This window comes from Mixophyes fleayi, chromosome 9, assembly GCF_038048845.1.
Source record: "Mixophyes fleayi isolate aMixFle1 chromosome 9, aMixFle1.hap1, whole genome shotgun sequence".
Classification (NCBI taxonomy): Eukaryota; Metazoa; Chordata; class Amphibia; order Anura; family Limnodynastidae; genus Mixophyes; species Mixophyes fleayi.
Genome location: NC_134410.1, coordinates 66,720,299 through 66,742,666, shown reverse-complemented (window position 1 = coordinate 66,742,666; position 22,368 = coordinate 66,720,299). Strand labels below are relative to the sequence as shown.

The following is a 22,368-nucleotide window of genomic DNA, read 5'->3' as shown; positions in this document are numbered from 1 at the left end:
ACCGGTTATTAGGCACAGATAAATGAAAATATCTGCAGTCTGAATCATCATGTAAATGACAAGAGGAGGGGAGACTAGGGGATAATTAAGAACAGAAGGAGAGATACAAACTGAATTAGTGGTACAAGGAAGAAAATATGTAAGAGGGGGCAAGTAAAGTAGAGAAGGGCAAAGGAGAACTGCCTACAGGAAAAAATATGAAGAGAAAAAGGTGTGTTTCAGAGAAGGAAAACAGAGGGAAATTAATTAGGGAGGAGCAGCCAGAGCCAAAGGTGACGCAGACAAATTAGTGAACTGTCATTCCAGCCCATCATAAAACAGCAGATTGTTTGGAACAACCAGGTAGTCATATGCATAAGTGATGTCATCAGCAAAAAAAATCACTTGGAATGCTGGGAATGTGACCTGTGTGACTGAACCTTGCAACTAAAAGTCTGAAATGAGTTCTATAGAGAACTCCTCTGTTCCTCACTGTCAAACACTTTCAAAAGGATCTATCCCTTTGTTTGCAAATGACACTCACTCGCACACAAAGGGTCTGAGGATTAACAAATCCTCTGGGTATTTGCTCAGTGTTAAAATCTGAAAACTCACAGGAAAAGGTTAAATTAATGAAACAGACGAGGTGTTAGCAGCAACACCCTACTTGTTTTGTGAGAAAGAATGTGTTAGTGAGAGAGGGAGAGCAAATACGTGTTTAAACACCAGTTAGATGCAGACAGGACAGCAAGAGAGAGCACAGTGCTTCCTGGAACTTGAGAGAACCGTAGAAGCAGCAGACAGAAACAAACAGAGGTTAAAACGGATAACTGGAGGGGTTAAGCAGTGAAATCTGTGGGAATCAGGGTCATTGTCAAGTGAAGATTTAAGGACAGGCAGCTTAAGTGAAAGATTACGGAAGAGAGGAGGAAGAGCAAGTTAATCAATACAGAAGTGAAGAGAGAGGTCTGTAAGAAATCAAAGAGAGCAGTGCTGGGCCCAGATGCAACTACGTGCAGGTGAGGGCAAGAAGTGAGTGATAGAGACAGAAGTGTTAGTGCTAGTGTCGTCTGGGAACCGCCCTCATGTTCACAGTGAATGTCTCTTCATCTATGTCGTATCGAAGACCCCTGAACACTGCACCCCACAAGCGGCAGCTACTGGCACAAAGAACAAGCAAAGAGAGGTAGGAGGGAGAAATCAAGAAAGAGAAGAATTGAATACATTTTTGTCTGACAACATGCTCAGTTTCAGTGCAATCCAGAGATCAGTAGATACATGGACAGTAATCATTATGCAATAGTATAATCACCATTTATATAGATAACACTGCAAAGAGAATACAAAGTCTGAAACAGTGGCCCTGATAGTTGTTGGTGGAGCAGACAGATGTTAAAAGTGATGTGATGAGTTACGTTATGTTGCAATCCACAGTTGTTCCTGCCCTGAAACTTGTCAGAAGGTTTCATTAGTGATTTCCTTTGATAGCACCAGTCAGACCGGCTGTGCAGCACTTTCTGTACCGAGCTTCCATCTCATCCAGCCATTGATACAGGGCAGACTACAACATCCTTCTGTCGCTGTCAATTGTTTCATAGCTTCACTATTTCAACTTATAGTCTGATACTTTTTTCAGAAGTTCATGTCTGATTTGTCTCTTTCTAAGACCTTTGCTTTCCACTTAGCTTTTTCCTTTCTTCTCGGTTCTCTCTCGCTTCTTTATTCTCACCTATTCTGTCATCTTTCCACCTCTTCTCCCTTCCCTACATTCACCTGGCTTGAGTGCTAGACATGTCTTTCCGTCGTGTCTCCAGGGAACCACGCAAGATCATTCTACATAAAGGTTCTACAGGACTGGGCTTTAACATCGTTGGTGGAGAGGATGGAGAAGGAATCTTTGTATCATTTATTCTTGCCGGGGGACCAGCAGACCTTAGTGGGGAGTTGCGACGTGGGGACCGCATCCTATCGGTGAGTTCAGTTTTGACCATGATCATTTCATGTATGTTGTAATAGAGTTGTTAGCAAGTCATTTGTTAATTAGTAACAAAAATCAAGCCTCCTGGTATGTTACATTTTTACCTTATAAACTTTGTTTGTGGACATTGCTTGCTGGTTATCCACATAACCTAAAATGACTAACTGCTGTTCTACCTCTAGCCTGATTTTGGTATGCAGAGTATAACATTCTTTATTGTTTAATCCACAGTTGATTGCAAACATGCACTTAAAAAAACTGCAGTGTTCTAATTATATTTACCAGATTTTCCCATACTAAGCCATGTTTTTTAAGATGATCAGTAAGATGCGCAGTCTACCCAAACATGACCGCCTGGAGCCTTCTGAAGCCATACCATTGATTCTTATTGCTGTAAGGTGCCTCACTAGGTTATGTTTGACAATTTCTCCTGTTACAGGTTAATGGAGTGAATCTACGTAGTGCAACACATGAGCAAGCCGCAGCAGCATTAAAACGGGCAGGGCAGACAGTTACAATCGTAGCACAATACCGACCTGAAGGTAAGATATATGTACCATTTTGTGGGGTGTGTGTCTACGATTGCAAAGTGTCTCTTTCAACAATAAAGTGGAATTTACTGTTTGAAGAATTATATATTAGTTCCCCTGCTAATAAAGTGGCAGCTTCTATTTTTAAGACATACTATATGTTAATGAAATTTTATGCTAAAACCTGTTTAAGTTGTTGTAGCTTTGCAAAAATTTGCAAGCTGTATTTTTTCTAATATGACAATATTGACACCTGGAAAAATGATTAGAAAAAAAATAATTTAGAGTAGATACAGTGCAACAAAGTCTTTAGTAGGTGTACTCATTGTAAAGGTATTTAAGTTGTATATAGAAATGAGTGTGAACATCTGAGGCTAATACTCTGTGCAATGGAACGTGGAATTATAAAATATTTCTTCTCTTTTTGGATATGCTGCTTTGTTATGAAAATATGTATCTGCATTTTTGTGTTTGGTGTCTTTCAAGTTGATTTTCACTTATGGTGTACTTTAGGCACGATGTAAAGATTTATACAGAGAGAAACATATGCAACAAAAAAGCTTACTTATATGTGTGTGTTGAGACATAACTCGAGATGCATCCTACTCAAAAATAGTAATATTTGTGGCAGGTGTATATCAGCAGTACATGTGTGTATACTTACACCTAATGATAGCCTAAAGATGTGGCTTGACAGTATTAGTAGTAAATGGTAAGGTCACAGTACCCTATTTGTACACAATGTAATAATGTAATGATGCATCAAATACAGAAGAGAGAATAGTGTATTGACGGTTATAAATAAATGCGCACATCGCATTTTCCATATAAAATGTAATATAAACACTCCAACGACCATTGATTAGCAATGGGAATCTCATTTTTTTGCAGTAGTCCAAATAGAAATGACAAAAAAGTAATATAATTTGATGGCCGTGACTTCTTGTAAAATAGCTGCCGGCAACAATAATGAATTAAGTAGTATCACCTGTAGAGGTCAATATGCAAACAGCCAATCAGATGCAGCTAGATATTGCTGCTAATGATCATCATTGCAAATCTTTACACCATCCCTTCAGTACCCGCAAGAGATCTGCCTTCTAAGAGACATATCTGGGTATGTTTCTCTGGGCATAACGGTATCCAGTCTAATATGCACAAATATTTAGATATTCTCACATTTTTGGTGCACATGTGTAGTTTAGAAATGTATATATCACACTAAAACAATTGGTGTACTCACAGTTCTAGATGAGGTCCACTATGTCCAGCCATCCACCGCTGGTCACCCTATATATACAGCCACCAACTTCTTCAAAGTTCATGGCTTGGAAAATCATGTTGTACTACCCACCTCTACACAACTACGTACACTGGGCCTGATTCATCAAGAAACTTAAATGCTGATACGTGCCATATTTTGCTTTATATTCGCTTTACTCATGACTAGAACCTAACTATACACCAGTGAATGCAGCAAAATTCAATTCATCTTAGACTGCAAAGGACCCTTACTACAGCCTACGATTTCATGGGCGGAACAGGGAGGGGACTGGGTGTATGCACATATTCAGTAATCAGTAAGGGCGTGCCAAGCTTGAGCGCATGCAGCAACCTCTGATTTAAACTTTGGGCATCTCAAAAGTACATGTTTTTCATTGCCATCACCAGCTACAGGTTGGGTGTAAATGCTGATTACTAGTGATGACGGTCGTATATTCAAGCCAGAATGTGTTTGCAATCAGGAGCAATTGTAAAAATGCATTTTATGTACAGTAGACATTCATAACATTGTATCAAATGTATTTTATGGAGGGGGGGTGTAAATGGCAAAAACCTTTTTTTTAAGGTTTTGTTATTAATGACTATATTATTAACAGGAGACATTAATTTAATATTTTTTTCTGTGCGTTTTTTGGTACTTTATATTTTACAAATGTATTGGACGTATCCTGCAATGTCTGTTAGACCAGAGCGTACCTAACCTGATGCCGTATTCAACAAGAGATGTTCCTTCAGATCTGCTCCTTATTAAAGACCTGCTTATGTCTCATTTTCATGCATTTAAAAAAAAAACACAATATGCGTTAGTTTTGCATGACTTAATGAATCAGGCCCACTATAACCCTCAGCCGGGTTCACTATGTGCAGCCACCCACTTCTACACATCTGCAAATACCATGTGCAGCCCTTACCTGACCACAAGCAGTGGGCTGTACACCAACCAGGTTCTTCACAATTAGGAACACTATGTGCATACACCCAACTCTTCACAGCTGAGCTCATGTTTGGCACTCACCTGTTTCTCTACGCCTAGGAACACACATATACTAATTTAGAATGAAGATTCTGATAACTACATGACTGAAAGCACAACAGGTCTATGGGAAATTAATAGTAGTTGCTTTTTAAGTACAATACAGTAATAGATTACTCTGAATACAATGTTGGTTGTTTTCTAACAAATTGGCAAAGTGTAATAACTCACAGCAGACAATCAAACATTTGCTCTCATAGTCAAGTTGTACTGGACTAATCTCTTTTATAAGTTATAATTAGGGCTTCAAAAATACAAAGCAAAATTTATATATTTAGAGATAGAGAAATACTAAGAGAAATATTTAGTCATTTCAAATATTTAAGCATACTTTGAAACTGGTAAATTTACACTAATGTGCAGCCAATTATTTAATGAAAGTGCATTTGTGCACAGAGCACAGGACAGCATAGTTGCCAACAGTTTGTACTATGAAGTAAATCTGTGTCTCAGAGAAAGGGTTCCCATAAGTCATGGTTTCCCCAGAATGGTCTCAGTTTTTTCTACTGGAAATCTTTGATTCAGTATGATTTTAGGTATTCTACAAGAAATTAATTTGTTACTTCTGCAACTGAACAAATTGTTTGCCAAATAGATATCATGATTGTTTGTTAAAAACAATTCCTACAGAGGACACGTCTGAAGCAGTATTGTAGTAACATTCTCGTACCTTGGGTAAAATGTTCTGGTAGTGGTCCTTTAAGGAGGCACATAGGTGGTTTCTTGCTCATAGGACGTGCAGTTTAAGATGATTATGAGTTAAAATAAGGAAAGGAAAGCTGTGGGAAGAGAGATAAAAGGTAAGCGTTGATGACATCATGTTTGCTGGCACCAGATTTGTGTTTGGAGTAGGTGGCAATGTGTTGCATGAATGTAAGGTGTGTTAAAGGCATAAAAAAGGGACCTTTTCATAATAGTAAATGGAAGAATGATTATAGTGAGACTGTCTCCAGGGATAGAGGCTCACTTCTGGCATATAACTTTCACATAGTAGTTGCTGATTACGGAGGCTTACAACTGAGCAGGTACATGCATGCAATAATGAACAGCTGCTTATGTACATGTAGGATTTTACTCCTTGAGGATATTTTGCGGTCACATTTTTTTTAAAAGAAATGGAAAAAATGCTGAATTTGCAGAGTCATATTTTTGTAACTTTATCACTTACATTTTTTTTTATTAAAAGTATGTGTTTTAGTGTATTTTTTAATGTATTAATTTACTTAAAACTGTCAGTATGATTAATGTAAAAAAAGTTGGTAAATGTATGGATTTTAATGTGTGTAAGTTTTGTAATTTCACACATACTATAAAATGATTGTATTTATGTAGTTTTATTGATATTATTGTAGAAAGTATAGGGTTCATTTTCTGGCTATGATGTCTAAATTATGGTTGTTTCATACCATCATGAATACATTTGTTTTACGCTATATATATTTTTTTCTTTTTAATGTATTACTCATTCCTATCTTTCTGAAAAAAATAACAGCATGTTTATGTTTTTTTATGTATTTTTTTATTGTGGCTCTTCAAGGTCAGGGGGTACCAACAGAAAAAAAAGGGAATAAGGGTGGTGAGCAGACTGAGGGGAAACAGCGGTCATAATATGCAATACATTAAGTATATCTAGTTCAGATACATTTATGTGGTCATCGTTTAACTTTTGTTTTTTTTAATATACATAAATAACAGAATTTTAATTTGAAACACTAAATTACCATTAAAACTTAAGTCACAGAACATTACATTTATTTTCCCTAATATCACTTTGGAACATAGTCTCATTGCGTTATTTTAGTCTGTATAACTCCTACAGTAGACGTCCGCACCAAACATATCTATAATAATGAATTGTGATTTGCACAAACAGCTGTATTTATAGATGATGCAAACACAAACAAAGCTGTATTGATTATGGGGGTTACTGGGTCACCTAAGACTGCCATACAGTTACACTGTTGCAGCTAGGTATATGTACTACTGATAACAAAAGTTAAAATGAGCACTACCCCATTACACTTAATCAGAAATGTGCTTACATTAGTCTAACTTATACTAGAACAACATAGCTAACTGAATGCTATTAGTTACTGTACATTGGAAATCTTGAACATAGGTTTCTTAATAACCCCTCAGACCCCAAATTTTAATAATATGCATTGTTATTGGTGTGCAAAAATATTAGTTTTAAGGGATTAGTAAATTCCAATAACATATTTAATTCTAAACATTTTGGATTACTAGTATCTACCTTTCTTTAAGTCTTGATATTTAGCCACTTTGCTTCAATGTGCATAATTTTTCTATACAGCAACGTCACTCACTAATGCTGCTGCAGTCAGACTAACATGAACTTTGTGGACTATATTGTGCTTTGATTTCTATAGACTTTTTTTCAATACTAACATCAATTGTACTTGCGTCCATATGTATTCTATGACAATAGTATTGATTCTGCCATGACATACATAATTGGCAATGTTAATTCTGCAAGTTTAATGTTTACAATGGGTTGTTTGTAAATAGGTTTTATTTCTGTACAATGAATATATTTGTTCGCTGACATATGCACAGAATACTTATCAAAGTCTTGTTTAGGATCCATAGTCTATTGTTTGGCCTTTTGCTCTTATGTTTACAGACTATAGCATGTGAAGGAATAATGTTGCAGTTACATATGCATGTATTTATCAATATGCATAGTGCTGCACTTAGGCATATATATTGTTATATAGCAAGTGATGTTAATTTATGTATAAACTATTGTAATTAATATCTGAATAGACAGTGCGTTCTGATGTCACAGTATACAATTTGTGACTTCTAAAAAATGTTAACCAGGATATATCACTGTCCATCAATATTCAGAGAGAGAACGAGGGAGATCAAAGTGAAAATAATGGTTTGTGCAAATATATTGTAATTATATTTTCATTAGTAGGAGAAAAAAATCTGCATGTGATGAAACATGTTAAATTGAGATGGTAGAAAGCTGAATAAGTTGAACGTCTTTAAGAATGGGGTGTTTCTCTGTCTTGCATCTCAATTGAGTTGTGCAGATGCCAGAGTATTATTAGCTTACAGTCTCATAGGTAACAGAAATGCTCTATACTGACTACAGATTGTCGTATTTACACATAACAGGGCATGACTTGGTGTCACAGGAACAATTGAAAAAGTATTCACGTCATTTGAGCTATTTATCTTCTGTCTGTTAAAATATCAACTCATTCTACTGCAATAAAATGTTGAGACTGAAGTTACTTGGGGTCCTCAAGCAAGGCTTCTTAAACCTCAAAGCTAAAGCCGTATTAAGATTTGTGGGGGGTCCAGGGTTTGCAACTCCACATGGGCCCTGTCATCAAAACTTCATTGTCTGAAGTTTTTACCCAACCTATAGCCCTGCACTGACTACCTACAATTAATGCTGTTGATTGACAACAGATTAGCTTCTCTGAGGCCTTGTACACACTAGCATTAGTTATGTGAATTGTACTAGCGTTTTTAACGCTAAAACATATAAACAGGCGTAACAGTAGAAACCACTGCTTCCATAGTCACTATACCCAGTACCTGTTACTAACTCTAGTTTTCTGTGTTTTGTTCTATCTACATTAGTGGAAGGGTACTTGAAGGAACTAGGGATTCAGGTCCAAACAAATTCTTTTTGGCTCACTTACCAGGGAGGTGATGTCGGTGGTCTACTGGTTTTTTGTTCAGCAGACATTTTGATTAAATACAGCACAGATGACTTTTCCTTTTTTCCCTACTACTGTATTTACATGTTTTTTGAATTATATATCAACTTGCAATCGATCCATCCTTCGTACACTAGTAGAACTTAAATAACATTATGGCAAGCAATGCACTAAGATACCCTTTCAAACCATCTACTATACCGTACATACACACACCTCATTACACACTTATCACATCTCACACACACACGGCCCTGCTTAATTGGGTACACCTTGACGAGGTAAGCAGGCTTACCATTACTTGCCATAAGTTTGCCTTACACATTACTTTCTCTTGTCATTTTTTACTTCTGTTCAACAAATGGGTATTTTTATATCAATAATATTTCCCCATGGAAATGTCACATTTTTTTTCCATACTGACATACTGCATCCAGTAGATACAAATCATACTATATGTTCTTAGTTTAGGGAACATATGATGATGGAGGATGTACCATGTATTGCTGGTATTCCCCCAGTATATTTAGTCTGTGTCCCCATGGAGGACAGTATTCAGACTGTGCCAGTAAATACTATAATACACTGCTAGTACCAGTGCACCCCACTAATAATGGCAGTGTACCCTAGTGGAAGTAACTGTGTGTCTGCCAACTAGTTGCTAACCAATAGAGAACTGTTGCAATTATCACCAGGTAACAATATAGGCCTCTTGTCTAATGGCTGCTGTAATATTATTATCCTTTATCTATATAGCGCAAAATGTTACACAGATGTCGAGAGATCAGGAGAGGATAAATTTGGGTATCATCCGCATAGAAATGATACTGAAAATCCAAAGGAACTTAGATTTCCAAGAGAAGCGGTATAGATACAGCAGAGGACCTAGCACTGAGCCTTGCGGTACTCCAACTGATCAAGGAAGCAGAGCAGAGGTGGCCCCAGAAATTAACAGTAAAAGAGCAATTAGAAAGGTAGGATGAGAACCTAGATAGAACAGTGTCTTGAAGATCTAGGGATTTCAGCGTTTGTATGAGAAGAGAGTGGTCAACGGTATCAAATGCAGCCGAGAGATCCAGGAGAATTAGGAGAGAGTAATAGTGTTAAGTTTTTGCATTGATCAGATCATTGACAACCTTAGTCAACGCAGTCTCTGTGGAGTGTTGAGAACAAAAGCCAGACTGAAGAGGATCCAACAGGTTGTTTGTGGAAAGGAAGCGTGTGACGCGAGTGTAGGCAAGTCTCTCTAGAAGCTTGGAGGGGCATGGGAGCTGAGAGATGGGACGGTAATTTGAGAGATAGTTTGGGTCGGAATCTTTTTTTTTTTTTAGAATAGGAGTAATCACTGCATGCTTGTATAGTGATGAAAAGATGCCAGTAGAGAGCGAAAGATTACAGATTTTAGTTAGAGGTGAAATGAGCACAGGAGACAGGGATCTACCAATTTGCGGGGGAATAGGATCAAGAGGACAGGAGGTAGAGTAGGAAGATAAGAAGAGTAGAAATTTCCTCTTAATTTGTGGGGTCAAATGAAGAGAGGGTTTAGAGGGTAGTGGGAAGGAATTGAGCCGATTGCTTGTCGAGGAAGAGGATACCATTTCTAGTCTGATCTTATCAATCTTGTCCTTGAAGTAGGAAGCAAGATCCTGGGCACTGATAGTTGACAGAGGGTTCGGGGTGGGAGGATTGAGAAGAGATTTAAATGTGTTAAAAAGGCGTTTGGGGTTAAAAGCCTGAGCATAGATAAGAGATTGGAAGTATGTTTGTTTTGCAGTGTCCAGAGCATTTCAATAGGAGCGATAGATAGAAGTATATGTGAAGAAGTCATTAGAGGTGCGAGATTTACGCCAGTGACGTTCTGCTTTACAGGAAAGTTTTTGAAGATTTTGCGTTGCTATAGTGTGCCAGGGCTGACTTCGAAGTAAACGTGTAGTATGTAGTGTCGCTGGAGCCAATTGATCAAGGGCTGTTGTTAAGGTTTGGTGAAAATGAGGTACTGCCTTCTCACGGGAGGAGAATGTAGAGATAAGGGAGAGAAGGTGTTGGAGAGAGGTGGAAAACTGTTGAAGATTAATAGAATTAAGATTTCTGCAGGTATGAGGAGGCTTGATAGCGTTAGACAGTAGAGAGGTTAGAGCAGTGGGGGTGAGCGTGTAGCGCATAACGTGGTGATCTGAGAGGTGGCGATTTCTTAATACACCCTTGTATTAACGAAATTAAAAACTGAGCATAGTCTAGAGAGAACAAGATCAGAGCAATGGCCATCCTGGTGAGTAGATGATTCAATCCACTGGGAGAGGCCAAGTGCATACTTGCCAACTCTCCCGGAATGTCCGGGAGACTCCCGAAACTCGGTTCAGTCTCCCGGGCTCGTTGGCATTTCTCCCGCATCCTGGATTTCACTGAGAATCGCGTCAAATGACGCGATTCTCGGTGATTGATGCCATTTTGGAGGGCGGGGGGGCGGAACGAGGCCAATCGCGTCATTTTGGCCCTGCCCCCCGCGACGTAAATTACGTTTTCGCAGGGGGCGGGACCAAAATGACGCGATTGGCCTCGTCCCGTCCTCTCTCCCGGAAACTTGTTTCCGAGAGTTGGAAAGTATGGTCAAGTGAGGTTAGAGAGAGAGTAGTTTGGAAGCAGCTTTGGAAGGTGGGTTATCAATGGGGATGTTGAAATCACCCATGATGATGGTGGGGATGTCTGAAGATAAGAAAGAAATCCTCAATAAATTGTTTATGTGCTCTAGGGGGACGGTAGATCACCTGACACATTGACCTTAACATCAGTAAGAAGTTAAAACAATACATTTAATTATAGAGACACCTATCTGTAGTAACATAGTATGAATAAACAAGTGATAACGAATCTGACAGTAAAGTAAGAACGCAGGTGAGAGACACTTATGCCTATAGAAAGGAGGATTAAGAACATCCACAGATACATATGTAAAAGTTCAATAATGTAACGTTCTATAAACTTTGATTGTCAGGAGATGGACTGAATCATCACATACACAATACAAATAAAGTCACGCCCGCATCTCACTAATACCCAGGTACGGGACTTTTCATATAGGCGCTAACCCACAACCAACGTGGGCGTTCTCCTTATATGCACTGCAAGAAAGTGGGCGGGAAAATGTAGAGTTCTGGTTGGTCTTCAACACGCGATGGAGTTCTGATTGGCGCCCTGCTAAGGTCGCGCTCTGATTGGTTATCCGGTTTTCGGACTAGATGGTTGGACGATTGTTGTTTTCCGGAAGAGGTGGAGATTTGCCGAGTTTCGGTAGCTGCTTCGTTCAAGCGGCCATAGAACCGGTCACCGGGAGCCTGCAGACGCCGGTTGTGTGTATGATGTCGTAGTAGTGACGTTACGACGTGTACAGGTAGGTAACCAGCAAGCGAGGAATAGTGGCTGTACTTAGGGTCTGTCTGTATTATGCTGCGGGTGTGTCTCCATAACCTGCACTGGTGTCCCTGGCTCCCAGAGGTCAGAGCTGCTCCGGGGAGCGGAGGAGACGCTGCAAGTACCGGTTTGTGTGCCCGTCTTCGGATCTAGGGGGAGCGGGCGTTGCTGCGGTTACCGGAGGCTCAGCTGGTTATTCTGGATGTGCGATTACATCAGGAGATAATGACAGGTTTGTAGGTCTTGATGCTGAGTGTTGTCTTCTAGGAGCCAGTTGTGCCGCACTTAGGGTTTTACAGAGGGTGGTGGTGGTGGTCTGGACTGTGCAGCTAGTGGTGTATTCGCAGATATATATATATATATATATATATATATATATATATATAATCACACACACTCTTCAGAGATCTTCAAATCAGTCCTGGACAGTAATTTGATGTTATTTGTAAATGATTTAAGTCTTGGTGGCGTAAGGATGCATTCATTAGTGTGGTTTGTAAGCAATGTTTAATCCATTTACTTGGCTTTTTATGACACTGTTTCATCCATATAGCAGCCGCCACACTATTAAGTTGTAAATCAGACGCACAGATGTTTAATGATTCAGATATGCACATTATATGATAAATGGGCTTGTATAAATACCTTATTTAACTTGGTGCCTTTATTGTGTATATATAATGCACAAGTGATACCAATACAGAATATGCAAAAAAGACTGAGAATTGAATTAACCTCTGTGGAAGCCTTCCCGATGTGCTCCTGTATGCACATCTGTTAATGCGGTACTGAAATCTTTGCTTATTTTAGATCACACCCCTGAGGTGCAAGTACAACCAAGGTGGAAGATTCAATAATATAATATAATATTCATTTCCTGTCATTATTATAGGAACCTCCTCTCCTTTTTCTGTGCACATCTTGGTGTGCCTCTGTAGACAGTATAGAGACAGATCATGTTGAATTGAATCTCCCCTAAGTGGAGATTTTAGGCTAGACATGAAATCCCCCGCCCCTCCCGAGGGAGTTTCACAAGTTCACGGTGAGAACTTGTGTTACTCCAAAGAACAGAACACCTTCTACTCTACATTTTTACGAATAGTACAATTAGCCTAGAATTTCCATGACGTGTATAACGAACTGGGCATGTAGCCTCTGTATTTAGTCCTTGACTTCTAATTTATCACTTTATATAAAGTACATTAGCTCATATATAAATATATCCACATATTTTCACCCTTGAGGTGATGTCCGGTAATTGGTTTATAGTCTTGTTTGCTTGAGAATTCCACACACATTATATATAGCCTTTTAACATACTTAGGGGCACATTTATCAATATTCACATAAAGTGAAAAGTAGTTTTCAACCCTTATCGCAATGATAAGGATTGAACTATTTCTCACATTTATGTACAGCCCTGCACAGAAACAGCAGTTCCGAAAAACTGCTGTTTCAGTGATAAAAAAAATCATACTTAACCCCCTCTTCGGAAGCGCTGTCTCCGGGTCTTCTCTTCAATTGCGCATGTCCAGTTCCAAGAACTGGACATGCGCACACAGATCCCCTCTCTGTCTCTGCAACGATGGTTGCAGAGAGAGAGCGCTGAGTGACAGGGATGGATCATGTGATCCCTCCACACATGCGCTGTCCAGCTCTGCTCTTCGGAGCAGAGCTGACAGCATTAGATTTCTCCCATTCCGATGATGTACGCCAGCTTCAGCTGGCGTACATTAACATGACAAGTTCCCGAAAAAAATGTTTTTTCGGGACTTGTTAGATTGCGGCCAGGAGCAGTCACCATACTGTTGTATGGTGACTGCTCCCAAAAACGAAGAGGAATGCAAAGCAGCAGATAGCCATGATATCTGCTGCAATGCACCCTTAATAAATTTGCGGAGGACACCTTAATGACCCGTTAAAAGCACTATCGTGCTTTATTAAATATGCCCCGTAGGCTGGCTACACACTACAGAAAATTTCTCGCCATGTGATAGTTAATGATTTTACTAACGAAAGAAAGTCCCGATCAGCATGCCAACTCGTGTACACACTATACACGTTTTACAAGATTTACCTTCATATCTTTACTCTTCATCTGTCAAAACCATCGGCCGAAAAGATTGTGACTCTGTAAACTCTCTTTAAATCTGCCCACAATGCTGATCGGGAGAGCGTACACGCCTCAGAATTGTTTCATTGTTTATAGAGATGTTTATAAAGTCAAATGAACAATACTATGTGCTTTGGAACAATAGAATATGATTAGAGTGTACACACTAATGTGATTTCGGACATAATGATCGTTTATTGTGTAGTTGGCACAATAATCTGGTGAAAACCTTGTAGTTTGTACCCAGCCTAACTCAGAAATGTTAATGTAAAAATGCTCATCAGTCATCTATCAATATATAGATGAATGTCCATTATAATAATCATATCTAATAACTGTAAGTTTTTGGACATAATGAATTAAAATGCACAAGAAAGCCTTGCTCGCATATAAAACTGCCCGATCCAGCTGCTTTGCTCAAATGACATTCGGACAGTTCTATTAGATTTGGACATACAAACCTGTTTGTGGCCAAATCTGAAAGATTCATTGCTTGGGCTTGAACATCTGAATCTGAGAGAGCCAAAAGCCAGGTTAAATGTACCGTAATAACGGTAATATGGTTAGCGCTGCGATATTCTAGGGGGGATTGAATTCCCCCATAGTGTTTTTTCTTTTCTTTTTTCTTTACAACTAGCAATCTCCTCATTGAAAGCCCTCAATATGAGACTGGGGGCTAAATTTACTAAGCTGCGGGTTTGAAAAAGTGGAGATGTTGCTATAGCAACCAATCAGATTCTAGCTGTCATTTTGTAGAAGGTACTAAATAAATGAAAGCTAGAATCTGATTGGTTGCTATAGGCAACATCCCCACTTTTTCAAACCGCAGCTTAGTAAATCTAGCCCTGGGTCTTGTAAGTCAAGATTTCACTAAATTGGATATCAGCTACAGCTGAGCATGAAGAGCATTGAGTGTAAAATATATAAAGGAAAACATTTTTCTATTTTTTTGTGGGGGGGGGGTTTGAAGCCCATTTTAGAGGGTTACTATAAAAATCTCTTATGTTGGTTGGGAGACTAGAATCAAGTTGAAATGCCCATACACAGGCAGGATCTATATCTAAATTGACCACACATTTTGATTCTGTGGGGCGGAACTAGTACATTTAAAAGTTAGCTACATACGCAGTGAGGCCACAGTTATCGTCTGACTGCACATTGTGGCAGTCACCACACAGTGATATAATTGTTTTCAAGTATTGTGTGCTGAAAATGATCAATCATGTATGATCATATTTCTGAAGGATCTTTTGGATTAAATATTGTTTTTCAATCTTTCTAATGTAACACTTGTATCCAAGGCTGTACAAAAACCAGTGGCCATAGTGACCTAGAAATGCACCTATGTGACTGGGGCATGTAGTTTTCTATGCTTTCTATTTCCCTTCGTTATTATGACTCTCAACTGCATTTGCTGGGAGCCATTATAGTAGATTCCTGACCATTACAGCTCTAAGGCACGATATTATAACATGGGGTGGTGTTTCTATAGCCATAATTTCTCTCCTGTGTTCATTGTAAGCAAAAAGTCACTGTAGCGGCAGCAATCGCATGACGAGCGTGCCATAGTACTTCTCCTTGGGGTTGTTATAGCTGGGAACCTTGTAACTGTTCCTGGAAGGTATACAGGTGAGGAGGAAGCACTGTCTGGTAACATAATGGGGACAAAGGTCAGCAATGTGCAGTGATAGGGGATGGGCATAGGCTGGCAAAATGTGTGATGTATAATAGCTGGGTAAATTATATTTTTAGTATGATGATATTTTAGCTGCCAAGATGCAGATACACCTCTAAATAAGTTTTTTGCACATCTCTCTACCCTTATTGTTTGGAACGAAATTGCTGGCAGCTAACGTTTGGGGGAGAAAAGTTGGACAGACCTACATGTAGAGATAATTGTATGATCTTCTGAAAAATGATTGCATGGCAAGTAAAAAGTTGTAGAGGCTGGGGGTCATTTTAGCCCCTTTAAGACCAGATATGGATTGCACCGCTGGGTAAATCCATTGTCATGGTTTTACAGGGAATTATCTTTAAATGGTTTTGTTGTGACATGGAGAGCCTCCTGCAGTGGCTGCTTGTTCTTATCAGATGCTGCTCAGCTGAGAAACCCACTTACTGATCCTGCCTGTGTCAGTCAGTGTTAATGTCTGTAAAATCACAGGCATTTACAAGTGATGTAAGAATACATTTTAAAAGCCATCAGATATTGGTCATGTTCATTTCTTGTCAGTTCATTCAATTTCCTAATTCATTAAAGTAATCTGTCATTATCAAAATATTGATATTGGTTGTCATTGTCAAAGTTTGACGTTGCAACAATTACAACCTAAGACAAAATGTAAAAAAGATATGAAAAAAAAGTTAAACTGAATACTTTTCTATGAATTGCAGTGAATTATAGCTTAAATAGTACCTGTTATCCCTTCATAAAAGTGTGAAATAAAAAAAACGAATATCAGTGCTAAATAGTCAAATAAACTTTAATGTGCTTATAATAGTTTGTATTTTTACCGTGCGCTGGTTATGTGCATTAAAATGTGTAGATAGACATTTTGCAAAAGGAAGCAATGTTCTCAGTGACTCCTTTGTATTGTTGTGCATTTTCTGGGCAAACAAATTTAGTGCAATTCAGTTAGCTGTGATGTTCGGAGGAACGTTGCGGCTTCTCAAGTTACCGCAACATCGTAGATTTTTACTTGACGTCCCTGTGGAGGGAGCAGAGTGCCTTTGGCTATCTGAATATGGCACTAAATGTATTATGTGGCCTTTTGGAGGAGTTTGAATCAATTATGAGGCCTGTGAAATCTAGCAGATTGGCCACCTCTCTAGGGAGTAATAGGAACAAAGGTAGGGAGGCATTTTTGTTTTGTTTAACTTATTCTACTTGCCATCTTTTGCCAAAGTAGACATTTGAACATCAGTGTTTCAAATAGGTCTCCTATGTTTTTATTATGGATAGATAAAATGCACACTGGATTTATTAATAACTAATTTAGCAGTTACTATGGAAGTAATATTATTCATATAGCTGTCCTAGCTATTTGGAGGAAATCCCCTGTGACCTCACAGGGGATTTCCTCCTGAAGGTATTGGATTTGTTCTAGAAAGCAGTTATGCTGTAGGTTCCAAATTAGGGGGAAAAAAGAAATGATTGCTCCTCTCAGGTGGTAATGTCATATACACAAAAATTATAATAAAGTCCTGCTTCCTTTATTCAGTGTGAGAAGTGCTATTAATATGAGTAGAGGAGTGCCAGGGGCAGTGGGGAAAGACTGATGCATTCTTGAATGTGATTTGGTATAGATTACGCATGATAATCACCCAAAAGCTTTGCAGATTTAGGACCCTGTACAGATTACTTTTTTGTAGTTAGAAAGAAACCATATTTGTTTGAACTTGCATGGAGGCGGAATGGATGTAATACTGTACATTTTCTAAGAGCGAGTAAATCTAATATCAAGTATCTTGTATATTGTGTTGCACAAATAGAAGAATAGAAAGCACATAGAAATTATTTGACATATTTGGAAGCTGCTGAGTGGTAGGATTGCAAAGTACATGACCAGCTTTGGACCTTACACACACTGGCCTCAAATTCAGGTATTGGACTAGAGTTTTTAATGCTAGTACAACACATGACAATGGTGGTCGTCACTTTCATGTTGACAGTGACACAGACAACAATGACACAACCTAAAAATAATGATTAGCGTAAGTACGAAAGTGAGTGTGTGTATGTGTGTGTGTGTATGTATATATGTATATATATATATATATATATATATATATATATATATATCATACCATAATTTAGATGTACTGCATCTCTGACAGCTCTTATACCCCTCACCTCTACATTGCAAATAAGCAAAAAGCGGCGACTGGTAAGCATGTCATGCACATTGCTGCCAGTACATAATCCTTTTCAAAACTTTGAAAAGTCAGAAATTCTGGATATACCAAAAGCCATAACATACAAGTATTTGGTGTATTAAGTGTTTTCTTGTTACAAAAAAACAAAAATAATCATTGTAACAAGTAGTTGTCACAGTTTGTAACCAGTAGAAACCATTCTGCTTTGTCAGGGGTATGATTCATTTGTACAGCAACATGATTGAGAAAATATCATGTAACTATAGTTGTTTTGTTTCTTATCTATGTGGATCTAGAAGCCATTTTATTGCAGTTTCACTTATGTACATCAGTAATTTGCAAATATATCTCATCATGAGCAGCAGTTTTAGTCCCTTGTCACGTGTATACAAGTCTGTTAACCAGATGCTTTTTTTATACTGCCTGCCAGTAATATAAACATTTAGGGGCCCTACAGCTCTGTCTTTTAATATGTTCTCTATCCACAGTTACTCTAAGTGTTTGTAAGTTACTGAACCACTTACTGAATTTTTACAGCAGTTCAGTTTACATAGAGTTAATGTGTCTATATATGTGTGGTATAATAAAAGCCCTGTATAGTGATGGAGTGGGCATTTGTTTCATTAGTTGGAATTACAGGGAGTGGCATATAAATCTTATACTGAATAAAGACCAGCTCTGATCCTTCAAAAGATTTAATAACTAGGTTTTGTAATGGACTTAAAAGCATCTTTCACCAAGTATATAGAAAGTATTGTCATTTTTGAGCTGCTTCAATTTTGTTTTGCTTTTCATCACGTAGAGTACAGTCGGTTCGAGTCAAAGATCCATGACTTGCGAGAGCAAATGATGAACAGCAGTATGAGCTCTGGATCCGGGTCCTTGCGTACCAGTGAGAAAAGATCCCTCTACGTCAGGTACAGGCATAATAATAGCGCTCTTTTTATTCAGCTGAAGTGCAGGTTTGTGATCTCTTCTTTAGAAACCTGTTATGTATTGAGTTCCATAAACCAGAAAGGGGAAAAGAAGGAAATAGTTGCCCCCCTAGGTGGTAATGTCATATACACAGATATGATCACAATATCCTGCTTCCTATAGTCCCTCTGAGGTGCTAATAGTGAGGAGTGGAATGCAAGGGGCAGTGGGAAAATACAAAATTGCATCTTTGACTGTAACTTGGTATATTTTAGGCATAGTGTTTCTAATTATTGAAAAAAAAAATCCCAAAATTGAAACAAGTCCAGAGGCTATGCAGTTTTTTTTGTTGTTTTGTAGTTGGTCAGAATCAATGCTATGGTAGATGACTGGCTCTAATACTGTGCATTTCTTGAGTAGATCTGATGTCAAGAACTATCTTGCATTCTGTGTTCCACAAATAAAATACACCTGAAACATATTAAACTCTACTTGTGACCCACAACATACCCACTCTGGGTTTGTTCGCAAAGCTTTTTTTCATTAGAAACACTACTATTCGCACATTTTTTTATTTTTAAATCATACGTTTTAAGAGGCATTAGCACTTTTTCCATTGAATGTTTAAAAATAAATTTAAAAAATTCTGCAGAAATTCTGCGTACAGCTGGTTTGCATGCCATTAGTAATGGCCAGATATATACTATATCTAGTCTATATTTGAAAAATATCTTATAAATGCTTGAAATTTTTACACATACTTTTAATCATTGTTTTTGGTAATTAACCTCTTTTTTAATACATTTTGTGCACGATCTACAATGCCTGTTTAATGATTTCATCATAGGATGTAGACCGGTGTGATACACAGGCAAGAAGAATTTTTCCACATATTTATTTGGTTCTAGACATAAAAGTATGTCCAGTATTTAGGTCAAAATACACATTTACAACCTCTGTATATCAAATGTATGCAGAACACCCATATGTTATTTTTGTGATCTAACAGACTGAATTTTATTGTTTCATTTTGTCATGTGTTTTTCTTGTAACTAGTTCCACTGGTTCCTGTGACTACATAATAGAATTCCACACCTCTGCTTGTGGAGAGGGAATGTTTGCATCTCCATATAAAACTTTATACCATACCACTAAGAATGTTTGAAACTTTTCGCTCATTTAGAAGAAACACTTAATTTTGATTAATTTTACTGTTGACAGGGCCCTGTTTGACTATGACCGGTCTCGAGACAGCTGCCTACCAAGCCAAGGCCTGAGCTTCTCTTATGGGGATATTCTGCATGTTATCAATGCCTCCGATGATGAATGGTGGCAGGCAAGGCTTGTCACTCCACATGGGGAAAGTGAACAAATCGGGGTAATCCCCAGCAAAAAGAGGTGAGTTGGTATTATTCCATCTTGGAATACAATATTCACAAAGACTCCTTATTGTTCATTTGCTTTTGCCCCGAGTCCCGTCTTTTTGGCCCAAGTCCCGTCTTTTTGGCCCAAGTCCCGTGTTGACTCCTTCTTTTGTGGTATTCACATGTTGCTGCTCTTGAAATTCTGTAATTATAGACATCATTAATCTCTAGAGTAAATGAGTCCTCAATAGTTATTCATTTTCAAGCACTGGCCAGGCAAAAACATAAAACGAGCAGCACTCAGTTCATCCAGCATTTGACAAATCGCTGTGTGCACAGAGGATGTTGACCATAGATCTATGACTTTGCTCAAGCATCTGAGGACAATCACATTGGAAAGGTTCATACGCACCTACCTAGAGATTTCTGCTTATCTTTGTGCAGGGTTGAGAAAAAAGAGAGAGCGCGGCTGAAAACTGTCAAATTCCATGGACGTTCAGGCATGGAGTCTAACAGAGTGAGTATACAAGCTGTGACCTTAAGGCAGCATAAGGGCCAACATGTTGGTGTGTTGCTTTTGGAGTGTTTTGGTAAATAAGTTGGTCATGTTCCTCTTCTCAATTATCACCAACAATGAGATTCTCTGTATAAGTGAATGAAGCTGAAAGTCACTGCAATATATGTGCTGACATTCAGATATGCATAAATAAACTGTTAATGAATGTTAGAAGAATATAAAACCTATAAGTGTTGTACTGCTTTACAGGGATTATATCTTATTTTCTTTAACCAATTATCTTCAAATTATTGATTTCCAAGACATTAATGTTTTATTTTTTTTATATAATGAGGTTTTAATAGTTGAAATAAAGTGCACACTAAGGCCTTACATATTTCAGGAGGTAACTATTTAACTACAGTAGCCTTTTTATTACCACTGACAGGATTTGAGGGATAATGTTGTAATGTTTGTTTCTCCAAGAATGTCCTAAGACAAGCATGCTGGGTAGATTTTTGTGCAACAAACTTATATATTTTTAAAGCAGTGTCTCATACCTGTTTCTTGGCTTAAATTAAGGTTGGAGGGACAAGAATGTAGGTCAGGTCATATCTACTGTTCTTGTTAAAGGCCCATGTCCAACATCTCATGTTTATCCTGCCTCTCAGTTCATCACACTATCCCATTATAATTTTATTTTGCATGCCTTGTAAACCCATGTTTTGTTTTTGTCTCGTTTTTATTTTTTGTTTTTGTTTTTTCTCCATTCTCGCCTCCATTTCTACACTGTATGGCATTTTCATTCCCGTTACCCGTTTTCTGTGCCGTCCCCCATCTGCCACAGTCTATCAAATCCAAGCGTAAAAAGAGTTTCCGACTGTCACGCAAGTTTCCGTTTTACAAGAGCCTTGTGCAGGAGAACAGCAATGCACGTAAGTAAGAGGAGAGGACATGACAGATCACTGAATACATATCCTAGTCTAGTGGTTTAAGAGACATTGAAGACTTGAATGGCCAAGGGCATATATTCGTTAAGGTTGCATTGCTCTGCTGGCTGAGCTGCGTTTCATTCAAATAGTAGTGTAAGGAGCGGAATGTAGCTGTTCCCTATGAGGCTCATAAGTCATATTGGCCTTTGACACAACCCAAGGAGAGTGCAGGACAGAGCATAGACACATTTTGTACGATTATGTTTTAGTTTGTGTTCCATTTTGCACTTTTATTAGTTTGAGCCAAACAGCCATTTGAATGGCTCTTGAAATCCTCATAGAGATCAGTGATCCCTTCTTAATATCTGTGCTGTTTTGTTCAGTAGTAGTAGAATTAACTGTTTCTCAGACAGAGGGTAATGTGAGCTGACCCCACCCTGTGTAAGCACCAAAAGCCAGCTGATAATGAAACAAAAAGCAGGCAAACTGAAATGGAAGCCTTCATAAAGGACTACAAAACCAAATGTTAATACAGTAGCTAAGCTACATGTATGAGGACATGTTTCGTATGACTGTTTTATTGTGTTGTGAGGTCTGTGTAACGTCAAAATGGGCATTCATGTTTTAGCTGTCAAATGGAACATGATTTAGTTAATTACCACATGACGGAAAAAAATATTATTGTGAAAGGATGCTGTGAATGCACTGAGGGCAGTAATGGAAAAGGGAGATCTAAAGCATTATGATGGATTGATGGTT

General features: G+C 38.3%; 1 protein-coding gene across 8 annotated transcripts in view; it reads left to right on the top strand.

Annotated features, from left to right (window-relative positions):
* DLG3 (discs large MAGUK scaffold protein 3) overlaps nt 1-22,368 on the top strand; it is a 146,216-nt gene that overhangs the window by 110,928 nt on the left and 12,920 nt on the right. For 3 of the 8 annotated variants that reach the window (XM_075184493.1, XM_075184495.1, XM_075184498.1), the window contains 6 exons: nt 1,794-1,950; nt 2,397-2,499; nt 18,705-18,819; nt 20,039-20,215; nt 20,626-20,698; nt 21,525-21,612. In XM_075184493.1, coding sequence (XP_075040594.1) covers nt 1,794-1,950; nt 2,397-2,499; nt 18,705-18,819; nt 20,039-20,215; nt 20,626-20,698; nt 21,525-21,612 — 713 coding nt within the window. Of the gene's footprint in view, nt 1-633; nt 1,166-1,793; nt 1,951-2,396; nt 2,500-11,759; nt 11,894-12,018; nt 12,146-18,704; nt 18,820-20,038; nt 20,216-20,625; nt 20,699-21,524; nt 21,613-22,368 lie in introns of those variants that run through there. The other 5 variants (XM_075184494.1, XM_075184496.1, XM_075184497.1 and 2 more) reach the window with 4 other exon arrangements.